This window comes from Balaenoptera ricei, chromosome 9, assembly GCF_028023285.1.
Source record: "Balaenoptera ricei isolate mBalRic1 chromosome 9, mBalRic1.hap2, whole genome shotgun sequence".
NCBI lineage: Eukaryota > Metazoa > Chordata > Mammalia > Artiodactyla > Balaenopteridae > Balaenoptera > Balaenoptera ricei.
In genome coordinates this window covers 24,607,076-24,626,848 of record NC_082647.1, presented here as the reverse complement: position 1 = coordinate 24,626,848, position 19,773 = coordinate 24,607,076, and the positions used below count along the sequence as shown (strand labels likewise).

General features: G+C 45.1%; 1 protein-coding gene across 1 annotated transcript in view; it reads left to right on the top strand.

Annotated features, from left to right (window-relative positions):
• The window catches only part of SND1 (staphylococcal nuclease and tudor domain containing 1), a 412,864-nt gene that overhangs the window by 68,210 nt on the left and 324,881 nt on the right, over positions 1-19,773 (top strand). Inside the window, exon 10 of the mRNA XM_059933468.1 lies at positions 4,750-4,863. Coding sequence (XP_059789451.1) covers positions 4,750-4,863 — 114 coding nt within the window. The remainder of the gene's footprint in view (positions 1-4,749; positions 4,864-19,773) is intronic.

The following is a 19,773-nucleotide window of genomic DNA, read 5'->3' as shown; positions in this document are numbered from 1 at the left end:
CATAGCTTTGAATGGAGTTCATTATCATGTCTCTCTGAGGTGGTTTTTAAGCAAGGATATTTAGTGTTTTTGGCTAGACTTTTATATTCCTATTTGGTAACGTGGAGAGAACAAAAAAATACTAACTACTTCCTTGACCTTTTGTCATATGGCTTTCAGATGAAAAGGAAGTTCTGGGGATGGTCTGGCTAGGAAGGTGGCCCCTCCTGTACCAAAAAGAGGTCAAGACTTGGTTTGTAGCTTAAGTTAGCAAACTAATTTGCTGATAAGAAAATGATTGAATTAGGAAAGATTTGTAAACATTTACCTAGCTTTCTAAATTGAGCCTTTATTTTTAGAAGAGTTTTAGATTTACAGAAAAATTAACAGATACTGCGGAGTTCCCACATTAACCCCTTGCCCCACTACCCCCCCCCCCCCCCTGCAGCTTCCCTTATTATTATCTGACATGATTATGGCACATTGATTGTAAGTAGTATACCAGCATTGATACGTTATTATCAACTAAAGTTACTTTCCCTCTAATGTCTGTTTTCTGTTGCAGAATCTCATCCTCAATAGCACGCTAAATTTAGTTGTCATATCTTGTTAAGCTTCTCTTGGATTTGATGGTTTCTCAGATTTTCTTTGCTTTTGATGACCTTGACAGTCATGAGGAGTATGGGTCGGGTATTTTGTCGGCTGCCCCTCTATGGGAATTTGTCTGATGCTTGGCTTCCTTTTAAGTACCTCCTACGGTGTCCAGTTTGTTGGCTTGCGCTTAGGTGCCTAGGGGTATTTGCATCAGAAAGTGGCGCTTTGTATTGTGTGAGGACAAAGGGTGGCAGCTGTGCTGTTCTGGGGGCCAGCGAAGGGATCTGTGCGGTGAGCCCCGGCCATTGCTGTAACAGGGTGGGGTGCTCCTTATTTCCCCCACTTTGGTGTTGTTTCACTAGTGTTTCCAGGGTTAGCCTGGGGAGAACAGACCTGGCAGACAGCCTCGGGGAGCAGGAGAAGCAGCCGGATGTCCTGAGGTTAGGGAGTAGAAAGGGTGTTTGGTGTCCCATTTCCAGTGGCCCCATCGAGGGTGCTCGCTGATGGTGCCTGAAGGAGCCCTGTTTGGGCGGATGTTCCTTTTCTTTCTCTCTGGTACTGATAACATAGGCAGCTTTGGGAGGACTGGTGGTTGTGTCTGGGGACTCTTCTGAGGGTCTCCAGCTCAGGAGGCTGTAGTCGGCTCTCTATGTTCGTTGCATGGATGCCGCAGGGTTTTTAGAAGCTGAGCGGCAGCAGCCCTTTGCATCCAGAGCGCAGCAGTGTGGATGGGCTCCGCAGATGGGGAGTGTGGCAGGAGGCCAGGGTGAGGGATGGACGTCCCTTGCCCCTGACAGCACGCTGCCATTCTCCTGACTTGTGGCAGCCCTTAGTCTGCGCGTGTCATCAAGCCACTCATTTTTCCTTTTACAGTTGGGGTCTAAGAAATGGGGAGGGAATTGGATTTAGGGCATGTATCTTAAGTCCAGCCAGTGCTACCTTTTTTTTCTGTGTAGATTCTGCTCTTGGAGCGTGTGGTAGGGTAGGGTGTGTGTGTGTGTGTGTGAGTGTGTGTGTGTGTGTGTGTGTGTGTGTGTGTGTTTTGACTAGGGGTCAGTAGCTTGTGGAGAAGGTGAGCCATGATGTGGGCATACTGCAGAATGTCCTGATGAAAAGCACCATCAGAAATATGACTGTTATCAATGTGGTCTGTGATGGTGCTGATGAGCAGGCTCTGGATAGTAATCCACGCTGCATTTTGCTTATTGCACAGTGTGTGACTGTAACTACTATTTTATTGTTTCTTCCATGTCTCTGCCCAGGAGCTGCTTGTTCTCCGGACAGTAATGACACAATTTACAGAGGAATAAAACAGCATAAACCACACTTACATACACACACACAGACACGCACACTCACACCCCTTCAGAAGGGCAGAGCTCGTTTAGCTGGCAGCATCAGAGTGTACAGTTCCTGAAGAGGAGGTTGCTAATCAGGGAGATGCCGAGCAGAGTCTGCTGCTGAGGCCTGAAATTTACAGCTCCAAGAAGCCGTTTGCTGCTGCCGCGGCTACTAACGCATCATGAGGGGTGACGAATACCAGTAACTTGTCACTGGGGTTTGCTTAGATCTTCACATTCTGTAATCAGGGGGTGAAGGTGTGAGCACTATGATACTTTCCCTGGTTGTATTTCTCTCTGAGCATGACTAGGGAGTAGAGAATGTCTAGATATTTCTCATGTCTTGATTATAGGAAGCTTCCCTATGTTTTTGGCAATTGACAATTTAATAGGAGTTAGTTTTGCAGTGGGAGGAATGTGTAGCTTGGTCCATCATTGAGATTTAGGAAATACCATGATGTGCGTGCACTTGAGATGCCTGATGATTACCGTATCCGTTGGGCAGTGGTCCTGTGCTTTTGAGGGAGGAGCAGTATTGATTTGCTGTACGAGCTGTTTTGCTTGGTATGGCTTTGTGGAGTTTTTGGTTTGAAGGTGGGATAGCAGTATGGCACGTATCATGGATACCTCGTGGGCCCCTCCCCTACCCCCATGTGCTGTAATCCATTTCATACAAATGTGGGATTTTGAAGCATAGGGAAATCATTAGCTGAGGTCTTTTTCTTTTGGTCAGTTGGCCAAGCCAGTGCTGCTGTCTTTAGGGAGTGAGAGGGAGATTCCATTATGATGGGCATTTTTACTTGGCATTAATGTGTCTAGATGATAATGGGAACAAGATGTACTCTTTTTCTTGCAGTTACTTAGTCTGTGTTCTCGGTTATACCTTCTTGGCTGTTTTTAAGTTCTACACTTAAAATGATTGGGCCTGGTATAAGGGGCTCTTTGATTTGGAGGGTCCTATACACTTTGGCACCACTTATACCTAGGTAATCATTCCTGACCTTGACTTGGTCCTCTTGTGACCACACATCATGCTTTTGATTACCCTTGGACTTCACTAAGGTTTTCTGGTCAGGTGAGTTTTGGATTCCGGCTGTCTGGGTTTTAGCTTTAGCCTTCATGTGACTCTCAGATCTGTGAAAAAGGTTGTAGCAGAATGGCTGTGGTTATTTGAGCCTGTTTTTTTTTTTTTTTCCCCTGCATTCAGGTTTGCAAGTTAATCTTAGACATAGTTGAAAATTAAAAATAATTACCCCCTCTCCTAATCTACACAGCTCTTTCTCAGACTCTTTACTACTCTTCTGGCCCTGGCCTGTTTTTCTCTACACTGCTTCCATTACTTACCGTGTTAAAACCCCAGGATGTCTTCCCGTCCACGAGCGGTAGTCAGCCTTCCATGGACTTATAGCTTGATTCCAGCTGTCATCTTTCTTTTTTCATTCATCTTGTTTGATGGCGCTTTCCTCCTGCTATTTCCTGTCATGTATAATTTCTCACTTGGTTTTGCTTTTTGCTCCTTCTTCAGATTGTCCCTTAAATTACTCTTTACTCTATTTTGTGTGTGGTTGGCTGGTTCTCTGGAAAAGGTAGAGACTAGCTACTTTCGCAGGAGTCTGCAAATAAATGGGTATATTCTGTTGTAAAAGGTTGTGAGCCTTCCAGAGAATAGTTAGTGAAGGCTCTTTTAGGATACTTACCAGTGTGATACCCACCACAGCAAAGGAGAGGCCGGCTCCTTTTGAGAGGAGGGGGAATTTTGCAAGTCTACACTCACGGTGCAGCTGACCCCGTAGTTTGTTCAGCTACCTGTTTGCTCCTGATGGGGTCTGATTGAAGCCTAGGAGAGTTAGTTTTGGTTCTGTAGACGGTGACGGTGTTTCGTAGTCAATAGCTACCTTATAGCAAAGTGTTACTTGCAAAAAAATCCAAACAGCCTTGTAACAACAGGTTCTGAATACAATTGGGTGAATTGTAGACTGCTGGCTGAATTATGAGGTCTAGTTACAACCCTGATATGGTCCTAGTCTGGTTTCAATGGAATTTTATTCTCTACACATTGGTGGAGTGTTCTAATAACCTCTACAGAGGAATATTTGTGCTTTTGCCCTTGAATAGATATCCTCGTAAACTACCCCAGATTGGGAGTTAATCACTGGCTGAGAGTGGGGTCCAGTGTTACTGACTTTGGGTTCCAAAACATAGATGCCCATAGTAGTGCTCTGAAAAGGAGGCTTTCAGAGTAGTTGAAGTAATATCTTAGCAATTTAATGTTTCTGCCAGTGAGATTAACAGCTTAGCATCTCCTTTCGCACGCTGAGATGACAATTCTTTTTGCCCTTCACTTGCCTTTGATTTTTGTGCTCTGCATTGGGGTGTCCTATTTTGGTTCTTTCTCATCTAGTGCTGCTACCTTCTTCTAATCCAGCCCTTGCCTCTTTTCCTAGAATCGCGTTGTGATAGGCATTTTGATTGTAGCTTAGAACCTGTTTCAAGGAAAATCTTCAATAGCACGTAGAGACTGGATTTCCAGTTCGTAAGCTTTGTAGTTAACCACAAATCTTGGTCAGGGCAAAAGATTAAAAAAAAGCTTGACTGTCTTTATGAATGATACAGATCCTGCCTCGTTGAGAAATCACCATCTCTTTGGGGGCTGATAATTATAGGATAGTTTTCTTCAGCATTGTTGTACCATGAAGAAAGATACTGGATCTACCCCAAATGGCTATTGATCTCATCCTTCTTCCTGTAACTGGGTGTGCCTTGCTCCTTAGCATGTGTACTACGAGATTTGGGCTATCGAGGCAACATTCAAGCATTTTTGCCTTCTCGCCCACAGGTGATGCAGGTGCTGAATGCTGATGCCATTGTTGTGAAGCTGAACTCTGGGGACTACAAGACCATCCACTTGTCCAGCATCCGACCACCGAGGCTGGAGGGGGAGAATACACAGGTGAGATGAGAAAAGCAGCAAAGCCTCTTTTCCAAAACCAAAGGGGAAGAGAAGGAGAATTAGTTAGATGTGGTCCATGTGTGGGAGAATGCTAACGGACAAGTAGTGTAAATTGCCAAAGTATTATTTCCTAGTATTTGCAGCCTAGCTGCTATTGGGCAGGTCTCAATTTCTCCTGAACCACACTCACTACTCTCCTTCATTTTCGATGGGCCCTGTTGGCATTCCTCCCTAAGGGGCTGGAGAGGAGTTAGGGTTGGTATATGTTAGGTGGTAAATGAGGCTTGTTTATTAACGAGATCTTATTATCTGAGGATAAGGAGAGGAAAAGATCTATGTCTCACATGCATGATAGTAAGGCTTTGTTTTGCTGGTCATTTTGATTTGATTTGTATGTCTTTGCTCTAGGAAGAAATGAATCTTGGTATATATATTATCTGGGGCCACCTACTCATCTTTTCCAAGTGGTAACTAGAATTATTAGCTGTACTGTTTCTTGCTGTTTGTTGGATCTTTTGGCAGCAAGGGTGCTTGCCTAGCCAATGTGTATGATTTTGGTATGTCAACTTTGGGAAATTATGTTTAGGCTGAAAACTGCAGGCAGTTTTGTTTTAAATTCTGTGGTCATTTTCTTTCCATTGTTATGAGTTATAACAGGTTGGGGAAAGGGATTGTGGTTGGACTTCTTGTTTATCTGGCTGTCTGGTTTTTACAGACATCTTTTTAGCCCCTGTTTTTGCCTTCTGATAACTAAAGTGTGTAACTGTGTCGATTGGTTATGGAACTGGGTCCTCAGTGAGAGCCGGTGCCACCGGCAAATTGAACAGTGTGGTTGAAGTTAGTGCTGTGTGGCTTTTTAATGTATCCCTTTTGTAGCTCTAGAGACTTGAAATGTGCTTTTCTGATGTTTTGCGCGTCTTGGTTCATTCACGAGTTGAAATTCAGGCCCTGTTTTCATTTGTGTGAGAGTTTAGAGACAGCCCATAAGATTCAAATGAAAATATTGTGATTGTCTTTTGAGTCAGATCATGCGTAAGAAACCCATACAGGATGGGTTCTTTGAATGTCTGGCCAATCAGTTCATCTCTACCCCCAACCCCGCAGCCGTTTTATCCCACAGAGGAGGCAATTTAATGCAGCAAACAGGATTGTGGTAAGGTTGAGAATGTAAATGCACGAAAGCCTAGAAATGCCAAAATAAGGTTCTCTCAGTAACTGTAGCTCTGCCTCATTGCACAGAGTAAATACACATGTCCAGTTTTGTCAGCACTGGGAGTAGTCCACAGTTCTGCATCTGTGCCATGCAGTTGGAATTAAGGTTCCCACGGCAACCACAACTTTGGAATTCTTGAACGTTAATTTTTTGCCTGCATCATCAGCCAAAGCATTATGTTAAAGGGGACTCAGTAGCTGAATTTTAAGCAGTTTTTAGGGGCGTGGGGGAGTTATAGCTTAGGTCTGATGATAGCAAGTTTTCTCGAGTAAGAACTAAACTACCACTGAGAAGTTTTTGTTTTTCTCGGCTCCTTTGGAACTCCTCAGGGGGTAATGGATGGATTTCCCTTAGCCTAGCGGATGACAGAAAGTTGTTGGAATACATTTCCCAGTTTAGGCAGGATCATGTTTATAGAATTTCTTGTTCTTTACCAAGGTAGGTTATCTCTTATTTTATTTGTTAGACTTCTGTTCACTCCTGAGATCTTACTCCATTTTAAGAAAGTTCTAAGTGAGTCTCAGCTCTAAGAGTCAACATACGGCTTTTGAGTGAAATGAAGAATGATTTCCCTTATTTGTTCATTAAATTCCTTTGGAAGATTTTAATGAGGGTCACATAAGAAATTAATATAATACACTTTGAGTACAGTGGTGGTGGGTGCTGTGAAGAGCCCTGTTGTGGTGGGTGCTTGGGAAGTCTTCTCAGGAGCAGCTCGTATACCTCTTGAGTGCTCACGGACGAGAAGTGAGCAGATGAGAGAAAGGGCACTCTAGACCAGCACCGTCCAATAGACACATAATGCAAGCCCCAAACGTGAGCTCTGTGTGTTATTTAAAATTGTCTAGTAGCTATGTTTTAAAGAACCTTAATTTTAATGCAGTTTATTTGACTTACTATATCCAAAACAGTATCATTTCAACATTTAATGAATGTAAAAAATTCATGAGATATTTTACTTTTATTTTTACTGTGTCTTGGAAATCTGGTGTATGTTTTATACTCGGATCTCAGTTCATCCTAGCATATTTCTAGGGCTCAGTAGCCACGGGTGTGTAGTGGCTACTGTAATGGACAGCACAGGTTTAGGAATTCAAATGAATAGGTTCATTGTCATTGATAAATACGTACTGGGTACCCACTTTGTACCAGATGCTATGCTGGGATTGCAGTGGGGAATAAACCCTCATGGAACTACTCTCATGGAACTTTAAAATCTAGTAGGGGAAATACACAAGTAATCACGTTTATGTCTTGTATTATGAAAGGAAAGGTTAGCGTTTATAAGAGTGCATAATCTGGGAGGGCTTCTTTGAGGAAGTGACTTTTAAGGCCTGAAGGCTGATTAGGAGTTAACTAGGTAAAAAGTGGGGAGAAGACAATTTCTGACCAAGACAGCAGCAATGACAAGAACCGGGTGAGTTTGGGAATAGGGAATGGATGGCCTCTGTGGATGGTGCATGAGTGGTGTGATGCCTGTGTGGTCCAGAATATGGGCAGGGCCAGATCATGCATGTCCTGTGAATATTCCCGGATACTCATGAAAAGAGAGAGAATGTGGGGCATGTGATGAACTGTGAGTAATTTTGTATGACTGGAATAGAGGATACTTAATGCCAGGGGGTAGTAAGAAATGAGTTTGGGAGTTAGGCAGAGGTCACGTGTTGAAAACATGTCTGCCATGCCTTGTAGGCTTTTGTCTTGAACGATTTTAAGGGATGGCACCTTTTGGGTTTGAGTGTGCTTGTGTTGGTGGCTTTCATTTATAAAACATGAAAGTACTTTGCGTCTATAAAAGAAGATCATGCTAGATGAAAACTGATCTGTAGCGAGGGGTTCTGGTTTTGTTTTTGGTAAAGCTCACCTGGGGGTGAAAGGTATGAGGAAGGAGAGGCTGTGGATGTGGCTCCAGTAGCCTCTCATGCTGGAGGAGTCTTTCTACTTGAAGAATTCTCCCTGGAACCCTCACAATGAGTGGAGATTCTGCTCTCTGCTTATCTTAAAGAGATTTACAGTATGGGTGTAGGAATAGAAATCACCCAGAGATCCCAGTGAGGCTGTAACTATATGTGTGTAATGACTAGACAAGCAGGAGTCCCCTTGGAGTCTTTGGTTTCCCTGGTGTTCTTTACTGCGTACCAACAGTTCCTATACTACAAGGGGAGTCCAGTCAAGTACTCAAGGCATGGATGTTGGGACCTCTGTTAGGCCACATTGCACCCTTGTGCAGGTTAGAGAAGGGTGCCCCTTCCTTCAGGCAGCCTCACGTCAGGGCATATGGCTTGGCAAGTAGAGTGGAGGCTGAATTTTAGCTCCCACTCTCCCTTGGTCCGCTTGGCCAGGTGCCCTCGTGCACGGCACAATGTGTACAAGACGATGCGGCTGTCCTAGTTAGAACAGGGCTGATGGACTCTCCAAAGAAGACGTCGAGGGCATGTTTTGGGAATTGGGGAATGGTCTCATACTTACAGAAACAAAGGATGCTTGACAGTTGTTTGGAGATGACGGAGGGACCGTGGAGGGTGCTGAATGAAACCCTCAGGAGATTGCCTTCTCTCGAATTTGGGGACATTTTGGGGGAGGGGGTGTCAGTGGCTTTGAAACGGAGAAAAATTAACTTGGCAGCTTATGGTATTGGAGCGCATTCTACACAAAAGAACAGAGTGGGATAAGGTGCAGATTAAGGAACTGGAGGAGGAGATGAAGAGGGAAAGTCTTTGCATGAGCTTCCTCAGGGGCATGCAGGTGGTGTGCAGAGACTCCTGCCATGGGGGGGCCTGCCTACAAGCTCCCAGCTGATGACCCAGTGGGGCTTGCCCTTCAGGTAAGAACGGGGAGGTTCTTTTAACGTCTATCTTCCCCCTACCCTAAAAATTAACATGACATCAGCTAATACAGATCTTCTGAGACACCTCTATATATTGTGGGGATAGTAGGGCAAATTGGATTTTCCTTTTTTTAAATACAGAGACAAATTCATTTCTATTAAATTATACATGAAGGCAAGGAGGTTTTGCCCAAGGCTAACTGTGTACTTCCATTCCCCCCTTTTGGTTACTTTCTGATTGTAGCCAGAGGAAGGGCTCTGGACAAAACTGCATGATCAAAGGAACTGTTTGCATTCTAGGCAGCTCTTTTCCAGTAGCACCCGGAAATTCATGGGTTAGCCACGGCTCCCAGATTTTGGTTAGAGCTTGATTTGTTGCTGGAACATGTGACAGAGTTAAAAGCTAGAGTGTGTAGTATTTCCCTCAGAAGGAGTACAGTTGGATGTCTGATGCTGTTGATTCTGTTTCTGTGGCACCAAGCTTTTGGATTATTCAGGGCGAAATCCAGTGTCATCTCTTTGGAGATGTAGCTCCTTCAGGCTGAGATCCACTTTGGACACTGGTATGTGGTGCTCCTGTGACCCGAACATGTATCAGGGTTTCTCTAAAGGTGTAGTCTGTGTTATCCAGTTGTTTGCCACAAAGATACAAGTGCTAAATCTTGGTGAAAGGCTATGGGTTTTCTGAGCTGCTGCCTTAAAGGAGACAACACACTGTGCATCTCAGGACTTCCTAGAGAGCTTTTGGCTTTGATCTGAAACTGGAAAACCTAGTGCTCTATTGCCCAGGGCTGCTGCGGGCTTTGTGTTACACTTGGAGTGTTAATGACAAAGGAAATACAAGCCCTGGGTGTTTGATGAAGGGACTGACTTATTTCCCCATGAAGTCCGATCTTGCGGTGCTGTTGTAGTGGGCAAAGACAGACACACACACACACACACACACACACACACACACCCCCCGGGAAGTGGGCAAAGACACGCACACACACCCCGGGAAGTGGGCAAAGACACACACACACACACACACACACACACACACACCCTGGGAAGTGGGCAAAGACACACACACACACACACACACCCCGGGAAGTGGGCAAAGACACACACACACACACACACACACCCCGGGAAGTGGGCAAAGACACACACACACACACACACACCCCGGGAAGTGGGCAAAGACACACACACACACACACACACACACACACACACACAAACACCGGGAAGTTTCTCTCATCTGTGGTTTCCTCCTTTCAACTTGTATTGGTTTCCATCGCCCTGTCTTTCAGCCTCCTCCCTGTGAACTTACTCACCATATAAATGTTCTTTCACAGCACGGCCTCTAAATATTCAGACCTGGGCACTGTACGATCAGTTTTGTTAAAGCTGCAGTCTGCCTAATCTCCCAGAGTCCTTGCTGCCTGTTTGGGGGGTTTGTTTCCCAGGCCTGAGCCCACTGGGTCTCCTCTTTAGGCAGGTGATGGGTGACGGAGCTGCAGGTAGGCACATTATTAGTGATACTTCGCAATGCTTAAGGGTTTTTTCTCAGAGGCAGGGTGGTTTCAGGTGCTAATATCACCATTTGTTGTGCAGGACCCCAGGGTGCTTTGCCATTTAGACACGACTGAAGGTGGTTCTCAACCTATTTCCTCCAGGTTAGATTTCTGAAAGCATGACGAGTGGTCCGTCTGGACCCTAGAGCAGACAATGCCGCCAGCTGAGATGCATACCAACAGGAGGCTCTGGGGCTGCAGTCCCTAAGTGTAGCAGGGGCAAACCAGTAAACCCACTGACTGTGATCTTGCGTGTGTGACTGGGAAGCATAAGGCAAATAGCAAATTACAGAGGGACTCCAGCCTGGCATTGAGGACCTTGGAGAAAAGCAGAAGCTCTTTGAAATGGATATAGCATTTCACCGGTTTCCAATGGAGAGATTTGGGGACTTGCAGCAATGTGATCAAAGGACATAGAATATGTCAGAGCGCCAGCAGAGGCATTCTGTACCGGCTTCAGATTTGTTTGATCTGGGCATTTTTGAGAAGAACACTTGAAACTTCTTTGTTAGAGGACTGAAAAAATTACTATTAGGAGACGATGGCTTGATCTTAGCTCATCTATTTAAGATTCCAGGATGTATATATCCAGTCATTTTTTAAAGATTAATACCTGTTGTTCAGTTGGAGTGGTCACCAGAGTCAAGACGTTTCATATCTGGGTGGATCCAGTTTCCTAAAATGTATGTTCCACCGCTCTTTGTAAGTGAATTATAACCTGGAGAAGACAGCAATTGCCTATCTGTTTCCCTTTGGTTTACTTTTTTCTCTCTTTACAAATTATATTTTCTTTTGTGTCCTTTAGCTGATGCATCCCCTTTCCCATGATCTTGCCTCTCCCCTACAAATAATTTTTGTGGGAGTTTAACAGTCTCCTAGTGGGTCTTGCTTGTTAAGCCTTCCCCGAACCTTGTGCGTTTATGTCTTTCAATCCATCTCTCTCTCTCTTTCTTCTCCCTTCATTTAATCATCACTGTTACCAGTTCTGTATTTTCAATTTATCTAAATCTTCCCAGTGCTGCTGTGTTCATATTTCTTGTCTCTCTTCAGTCCTGTCAGCTGCAGTAAGTTTCTTTTGTTTCCAGAGTTGACAGCCCCATCATATTTACTGTCCTATGACCATTTAACATAGCTGCTGTGCTGAGGTAACCCTCTTTCTTGCCTTGGTTCTCGAAAGCCTCGTTAGGCCAGGGATTTCCATACCCAGACCTTTCCTTCTCTGTATCATCCTGTTCTGTCTGTTGATGTCCAGGGCTGCTTTCCACCGTGAAGCCTAAACTCCCCTGATGGCAGGAATGGTATGGTTTTCTCCACTTCCTCTCTCCCCTCTTTTTCCGAAGCTTGCAGAGTGCTGTGACTACTGTAGGCATTTAATAAATGTTTAAATCGCCGTTATCTGCTGAGGCTGAAGACCTAATCCATACATTATTTTTGAGCGACATCATTTTTAGCGCTCCTAATCCATCGCTAATATCCGTGACTGCTTCTGCTAGCCATTGCGACTTGAGCCAGTGTATTGGTGTCGAAAGGCCCCAGGAGGGAGTTTTTGCAGTCGGGTTTTTTCCTACTTCCTAATTGGATTGCTCGTTTTGATGGTTGGGTCACACATGGCTTGGTTTTCTGTAGGCACTTCCTCTTCCCCAGTCCTGGTTTCAGTCTAGTTGCCGCCATTGGGGTGACGAGCCCTGCTTCTCCCTGAGCACTGGTTTTCCTCGTAATAGTATTCCAGTAGCCCGGGGCAGATTGGGTTCCGTCCACCAGAGGGGTTAATTTCAGGATTTTAAGTGCTTCCGCAGGTTGGTCCCCAACTGACTTTCTTTTAACACCTCTACTCTTATTCAGGCTTTCCCAAATTATCCCTCTTTCATAGATAGCAGTTCAGATGTCTTGATTCATTGGAGTTTTTAGGTGTACTTTTTCCCCTGAGGGCTATCTTTTTTTTTTTTTTTTTTAAACTCTTGTTGACCTTGTTGGTTGTCAGATTATTTCTTTGCTTGGAAAAAATTTTAAAATCAATTAGAGAAGCTTTCCCTTCATCTTTCTCTCTTTATTTATGAGATACTGATTGCAGAGCTATCTACACTGTGTTTAGATAAATTACTTTTTTTTTTTTTTGGCATAACATTTATATGCAAGGCAAGTTTAGTGCAGTCATCCAGTGCCTTGCACTTCTGCAGGCCAGGGTTGTAGGTTTCATTCCTTGGTGGACTGATTAGCTTTGTACTGGGAAAATTTTGTTTAGTTCAAAACCCAAACGTTTCAGTTCCTCATGTGTTATAGGTGCTGTGGACCTGGGAAATTATTTTTATTAGTAAGATGCTTATAATCTTAGAAATTGAGTCTCAAATTCTGACCAGTTTGTGCACGGTGTGGTCACAAGTTAGACTTTAGACTGGGTGGTAGATTGTGGATGAAGCAGTATCAGGTCATGTCACTGCTGTGGAAAAGGCTTTTCAGAACTGAGACCAGAAAGGGAAGCTGAAGGACACAGACGGTTGCTTTTTTTCCTCCTGCAAATGACAGGCCTATTGCTTAGGCATATTTTTAATGTCACTTTTCATTTAAGCCCGCCTTTGAAATCCTCGGCCAGTTTGCGAGCTGTTCACATTTTTATAGGCCTTCATCTCACCATCTCATGTGATCCGAGCCTGTTTTCGGCTGCGGATGCCTCTGCGTGGTTCAGGGTTGTGCTGGTGGCCACCTCGGCATATTGCTGTTTCACAGGAGGAGCTCTGTTCGGTTTAGCTGTGAAGACATCATGGAGACTTTGTGCTCCTTACCTTTTCACTTATCTGCTAGAAGCCAGTGGATATAATCTCCTTCATCCTTGTCTCACTGTATTGGGCCCCTTCGTAAGGCTGAGAAGAAACTTCCCCTTTATGTGGGCATCTGCTGCGTCTCTGTGTTCAGACATCGGTACCAGAATTTGGTTCCTTCTGCTGTCCTGCTGATTCTGGATAACCCATGTAAGGGACGCCTGTAGTTCCTATAGTTTCTAGTTTCTGCTTTAAAATGCCTTTTTCTTTCGCCCCCCTTTCATACTCTGTGATTTTTCTGGGGCAAGTAGATTTCTCATTTCTTCACATCTGTTGCCAGCTCACTCCCAGCCCATAGTTGATACTCACGTATTTGTTGTATAATGTCTCGTTTCGTTCTCATTGGCTCTCATCTCATTGTTCATAATCTGGGAGTGTGCGGAATGGGCAGACTACACCTGACACTTGACTTTCTGAGTTTACTGCTCTATCTTTCCTGGGATGTTTTCCCCATCAGTACTAGGGAGGCTGGTAGAAAGGTTTGAGGTTTTTTTTTTTCTTTTTTTTTTTTTTAATGTGCTGTTGTCTTTTGTAAGGTGGTCTGGAATTCAGAGAAAGCTGCCTTCTTTCATACAGAACTGCCTTTAGCATCTGCTCACCCGGCTGGAGGGGCTTGTTTTAGAAAGCCTGCCCTGCGGAAGCTGTAGGTGGATGTCTTCGGAGGGGCTGCTGGTGTGCCCCAGGCCCAGACCGGCTCCCGCAGGCTCTGGCTGGAGCAGGTCCCTACGGATGGGGGTGCAGACTGTACCCCCCACCCTAGCCTCATTGGCCCCCCTTTCGCCTTTCCCTCTTAGTGCAGCTGCTGTGAGGGAGCGCACACACGCTCCGCATGGGAGAGCTGGCAGCCGGCTCCCCTTGCTGGTTTTGGCCATTGGGACAGCCAGGATTATAGGCCAGTTTGTACTTTAAGATGAGGGATACTTGACATCACTCAAAGCAGCTTATTTTATTTATTTCTTATTTCTTGTAAAGCGCAAAGAAGTTATCCCAGCCCTCTGCTCTTCCTTTCAGTGTGTATTAAACTACCAGTTCGGTGTTGTCTTCAGGAAAACATCCGGGTTCCTCCCTGCCCTTGGCCAGCCTCTGCCTCACCTTCGAAGATCCTCTGTCGCGCCTGCCTCCTCGCTCTTAAAGCCCTTTGGCTTCACCTCTTCTTCCCTCACCCCCTTCCAACCCTCTTCTCTGGGAGGAGTGATGGTTCTTTCAGTCTAGACGGTCCTGTTTGCATACCAAGAAGTTACAGTTATTCTGGAGATGCATGGGCTCCGTAATATCAATGTCACGGAAAATGTAAGCTTCTCGGTTGAGAAGCCATAAGGCGGCTTCTGCTTGTAACACCATTTGGGTCCCTGGTTATTATTAGATATCCATAAAATCCCACAGTGGGAGAAGAGTCATCGGGGCTCTGTTTGAGAGAGATGTCTCCATCCCCAGAGATACGGATTAGCCCTAAGGTACCTGTGGTAGTAAATGGGACTTGACAAACTGAAAATTCAGGGCAATAAAATCCTACAGTCTTTCATCTCTCACCCTCATCACCCCGCAAGAAATGAATTCCCAGGGCAGAAGCTGATAGTGTTTAATATCTCTGTCTTGAACTATAATTGAATGTGCTCAAGTGGGAAGATGCTCTCTCCTTGCTCCTGTGCCCATCCCTGAGTGGCTGCTCTGGAGACTTGTGGCCTATTTCTTTGTGTCTCTACCCTCTTGCCCTCTCCCGACATTATCTCCCCCACCTCAGGGTCCTCAAAAGTTTTAATACAAGCTGGTGCCCTTTCTTTTGTTTGCTTTTGTGCTTTGACCTGGAAATATTTCTGCAATTATCTGAATGGTGAGAGTATGGATTTGTGCTCCTGCTACTCTAGTTTTCCTTTGGATTTCTTTCTTTTTTTTTTTTAAACAAATTTTTTCTCTTTTTTTTGGATGTGGACCATTTTTAAAGTCGTTATTGAATTTGTTAGAATATTGCTTCTGTTTTATGGTTTTGGTTTTTTGGCCCCGAGACACGTGGGATCTTAGCTCCCCAACCAGGGATCGAACCCTCACCCCCTGCATCGGGCGGTGGACTGCCAGGGAAGTCCCTGGAGTTCTTTCAGTTACCTCTCCTATCCCTGCTGTGGTGCCTCCCATTCCCCCTACCACCCTCCCTCCCAGAGCGCAGAGAGGAAGTTTGTAAGCTTTGGTTTGAATGATGACATCACTCCAGGCACAGGCAATTTGGTCATCCTGTTACTGTTCTCATGCCTTACAAAGGAGCTCCTGACTGCCGCTGGTATCCCCCTCGTCTTGAACGTTGCTCTGAAATTCTCTGGGCTGTGTTTTGGATGCTGCATGAGCCTGCAAATGAATCCTCATTTCACCTCTGCAGAGTTGAAGTTCACTGTCGCCCTTTAGCTGCCTTGCTTTGGGTTCAGCCAGAAGGAGCGTCATCTTTAAACCTGAATTCACTACTTAAAACATGAACAACCAAACTGGCTTGCTCTAGTTTTCTTGGATAGCTACATTTAAGCTGCTTATTAAATGTAATTTTAGATTCTAGAAAACTACATTGGCGTGGTTGAAGCCAGGCCAATATTCCTCTGCTCCCAGAATTTACATAATTTATGTCTTCATTGGTCAAGTCTATATCAATCTATAGCTGATAGGTACTGATTTGAAGCAGGTGGCTGACTGATCGCATTCGAGCCTTTGCTTTTTAAATGAGGCTGTGCAGGGTGCTTGCGGCGAGGCAGAGTTTTTCCTTCTTCATGACACTTGTTAAAGAACAGTAAGGTACACTCGATTCAGCACATTTATGATAGATGTAGGGACCACTGCAATGGGGTTTTGCGTGGAAGAGAGAGATTGGGCTCTGGATACCACAAGGAGGGTGGGAGTTTCTAATTAAGGAGCAGGGTGGGGTTTGGGGATGGTGGAGGATGAGAAACCCAATCAGATATCCAGTGTGGTCAGATATCAAAGGTGGGGAAATCTGGCTAAAATTGGATTCTTGCTAAAATGGACAATGCAGCAATGGACACAGTGCCCAAAAGGCAGGGTCTAGTTGAGAAGAGAGTTCAAAGGAACCTGAATAGTGTTTGGTCAAGGAGAGAATGGCATTTGTGATGTCAGGTTTCAACCTTGGTGTCTGAAACTAGTGGTACGGCTTCAAAACTCCCTGTCCTTTTTTTTTAAAGTAGAGAGGATTTTTTATTTTGTTATTTATTTATTTTTGGCTGTGTTGGGTCTTCGTTTCTGTGCGAGGGCTTTCTCTAGTTGTGGCAAGCGGGGGCCACTCTTCATCGCGGTGCGCGGGCCTTTCACTATCGCGGCCTCTTGTTGTGGAGCACAGGCTCCAGACGCGCAGGCTCAGTAGTTGTGGCTCACAGACCTAGTTGCTCCGCGGCATATGGGATCTTCCCAGACCAGGGCTCGAACCCGTGTCCCCTGCATTGGCAGGCAGACTCCCAACCACTGCGCCACCAGGGAAACCCACTCCCTGTTCTTCAGAGACTGTATGGTTCACCTCCATGGTGCCTGTGGGAGGAAGCAAGCCTTAGACAATTGTAGCTTCAAGATACTTTTCCCAACAGCTTTCTCATTCCCTCTTCCATTGCCATCTTGACCTCTCCCTCTCTCTGGCGTGGTCCTTGTCTTTGGTGGTGGTCAGGATTAATAGGAGAAAGCCAGGACCTAAGAAGATAGTTTTATTTCCCTTTTTCTCCTGTTACCTTCAGTCTACACTGACTGTGTCTTTTCTGCTCAGTTACAACCTCCTGCCATGGCTAATTCAGGGATGCAGAGCCCCCTGTGGTAGTAGAGGTAACTGAACTTAATGCAGCAGGAGACTTGAGGGTATAAAATCTAAGGAAGCAGTTTTTGACTCCTCCCCACCCCCCCATGCTTGTATACCTTAAAGCGTTGTGGTGTTGCTGAAGTGACTTGGAATTCAGAAGCTAGGGAGTAGGGACTCATTGCTATTTCTGGCTTCTGTTTAACCTTGGTACATTTCTTCCACCTCTGCCCCCTTCCCTGCTAGGAAAATGATGTTCATATGTGTCGTTCTAAGGTATCCCCCGATGGGAAGTTCTACAAAGGCAAATCATTTGTTTGTTAACTATTAGAGTCACTGCAAATATGGCTGCCAACATTATCGCCTCTCATCTGCTACAGATGAGCTCTGGCCTTCTGGGTTCGCACAGGACTGCTCTGAGGACAAAGATTAAGTGGATCTCCGTTGATGTCATATCTTTTAATTGAACAGCCAACTTGCAGTGTGGATAGGGGTCTGCCACGGCCCTTCTCTTCCTGGTTTCTCCTCCTCCCACCCTCCGTCTAAGCCCCAGCGCGGAGGCAGAGGCACGCACCCTGTTGGTTCTCACGTGAAATCCAGGCTTTAACCCCGGAGTAGAGGCTAGGTCACGGTGTAGTTTGTAAGCTACTTGTGTTCGAATCTCTGTGGTTGGAGCCTGGAATGTTCATTTTTCACAATTGCCAGGTGTTTCTGTTGTATTTTAGCTTGAGACTAGTGTTCTGGATTGCTGCTCCTCGCGGTGGCAAAGTGAGGGTTTACTTTTCCAGGATCTTGGTCTCTGATGGTACCGTTTTTCTTCCCGGAGCCGGACTTAAACGCAGTAATATCTCTGCTGTTTCCTGGACGAGCTTTTCTCCCCCCAGGTTTCAGAGCCAACTGTGAACCAGATGTATCCCTTCTCAGCTTAGAACACCTCCTGAGGATTCCAGTGAAAGGAGATATGAGAGTTCCGCCTGAAGAAATTTGTCTGCTTCGGAGGACAGAGCTCTCTAGGGAACAGTGGAATTTCTTAGGGTATATGACATACTCTTTGAGCTGATGTTTAGTTGAGGTGGGGCCTGTTAGCAGTTTCTGGGTGAACTTCATGATAAAAAGTGAAAACGTTCATGAAGTGGTGTGCTGTGAGAGCTGGATTCACACCTCCTGTGCCCTTATATTCACTGGATTTGCACGGCAGAGAGAAGGGTGCAGGAAGAGGAGTGTGCCTGCCTTCAGCATGTGCAGGCAGCACTTAGACGGATGGAGGAAAATGCAGGTGTTTTATGGCACATGCACAGCTTGGTCACGGTTCAGGACACAGCATAGCAAGATCCTAAAGCGCCTTCTGAATCGTGACAGGTGCACAAAAGTACATCGCGCGTGTTTACTGTCGGGTGATGATGACTCTATTAAGACTGAGGAAGAGGAACGCTTCTTATTTTTAGGTCTTAGAGAAGGTCTTCTGCTCAGCTCGGCTTCTTTTCAGGGCTCAGCTCTGAGCTTTACAGGCTGAGAAGTGCAGTCTGTTTCGCTGGTTAATTGATTTATGCTAAATGAACTCACAAAGATGTGATCTGAAAGTCAGTTTGTGGATGTATTCATTCATGATACGAAGTCCAGCTGCCAAGTAGACTGGAAGGTTCTAATGGGCCAAGGTGTTCTCTTTCTTGTAGAGGAAGTCTGTTTATTGTTTACAGAATTGGAGTAAAGGGGGTGCTGGATACTGAGGAAGGCTCAGGTGCCCTGGATGCCCGTGTGGCCCAGGGCATGTGTTAGCTCCCTCCCCGCTCCCGCCGTCTCTGTGAGAGAGATGAGGAGACAGAGGCTTGGGAAGACTCGGTAACTTGCTCAAGGCTCCTTCTCTGGTAAGTGCAGGAACCAGGATCCTAACTGAGATCTGTTTTACTTGTCTCCAGACGTGTCCTCTGGACTTCCATGTTGGCTGGGCAGGTTGGTGACCCTCTCCCTTACACTGGGTGGACTTCTCTCCAAGCTCCTGTTTTTCAGAATTTCTGCCAGCTACCAGAAGCAGCAGCTGGTTGTCTCTGTAACACAAGCTTTCTTATTTCAATGTATTTTTACAAGTTAAAATATTTCCTGCAACTATTTTGGGGGCACATAGTTGATATCAAGAGAGATTCAAATTTATATTTCCAATGGGTGTTTAACATCAGAAAAGTGGGTGAACTGTGTCTCCTTAATGTTCTTGTCTCCTATATGAAGTTTTCCTGGCGGTAATTTCACTGTTTAGAACAGTCAGGCCAACTCTATGAAGAGATTGGATTCTCTCTTTTTAGTGGAGTCTCAGTACTTGTCCTCTTTGTACAGGTTTCTGAGCCCTTTGAGCATCTGCTCCTGGATACTTTATTATTTGTTTAATTTTCATTCATTATTTTCATTCAGTAACCCCATTAGATGGCTTAAGCTTCTGATTTCATCTTTACATACATTCTCTACCATAGACATTTTTTCCCTTGTTATAAATGAAACATGTTCACTTCATAAATTTTGGAAAATTTTTAAAGAAAATATAAATTATATCTCACCAATCCAGAGGCAACATCACCACTGTTAATATCTCACGGCCTTCTTAGCTGCTTTTGTGTTCATGTTTTGTAACAGAGCACTTCCCCTGGCCTTTAGATAATTTTCTAAAACATGATCTTTAATGGCTGTGCAGTTTTACACGATGTGGACATACCGTAATTTACCAGTTTCCACCA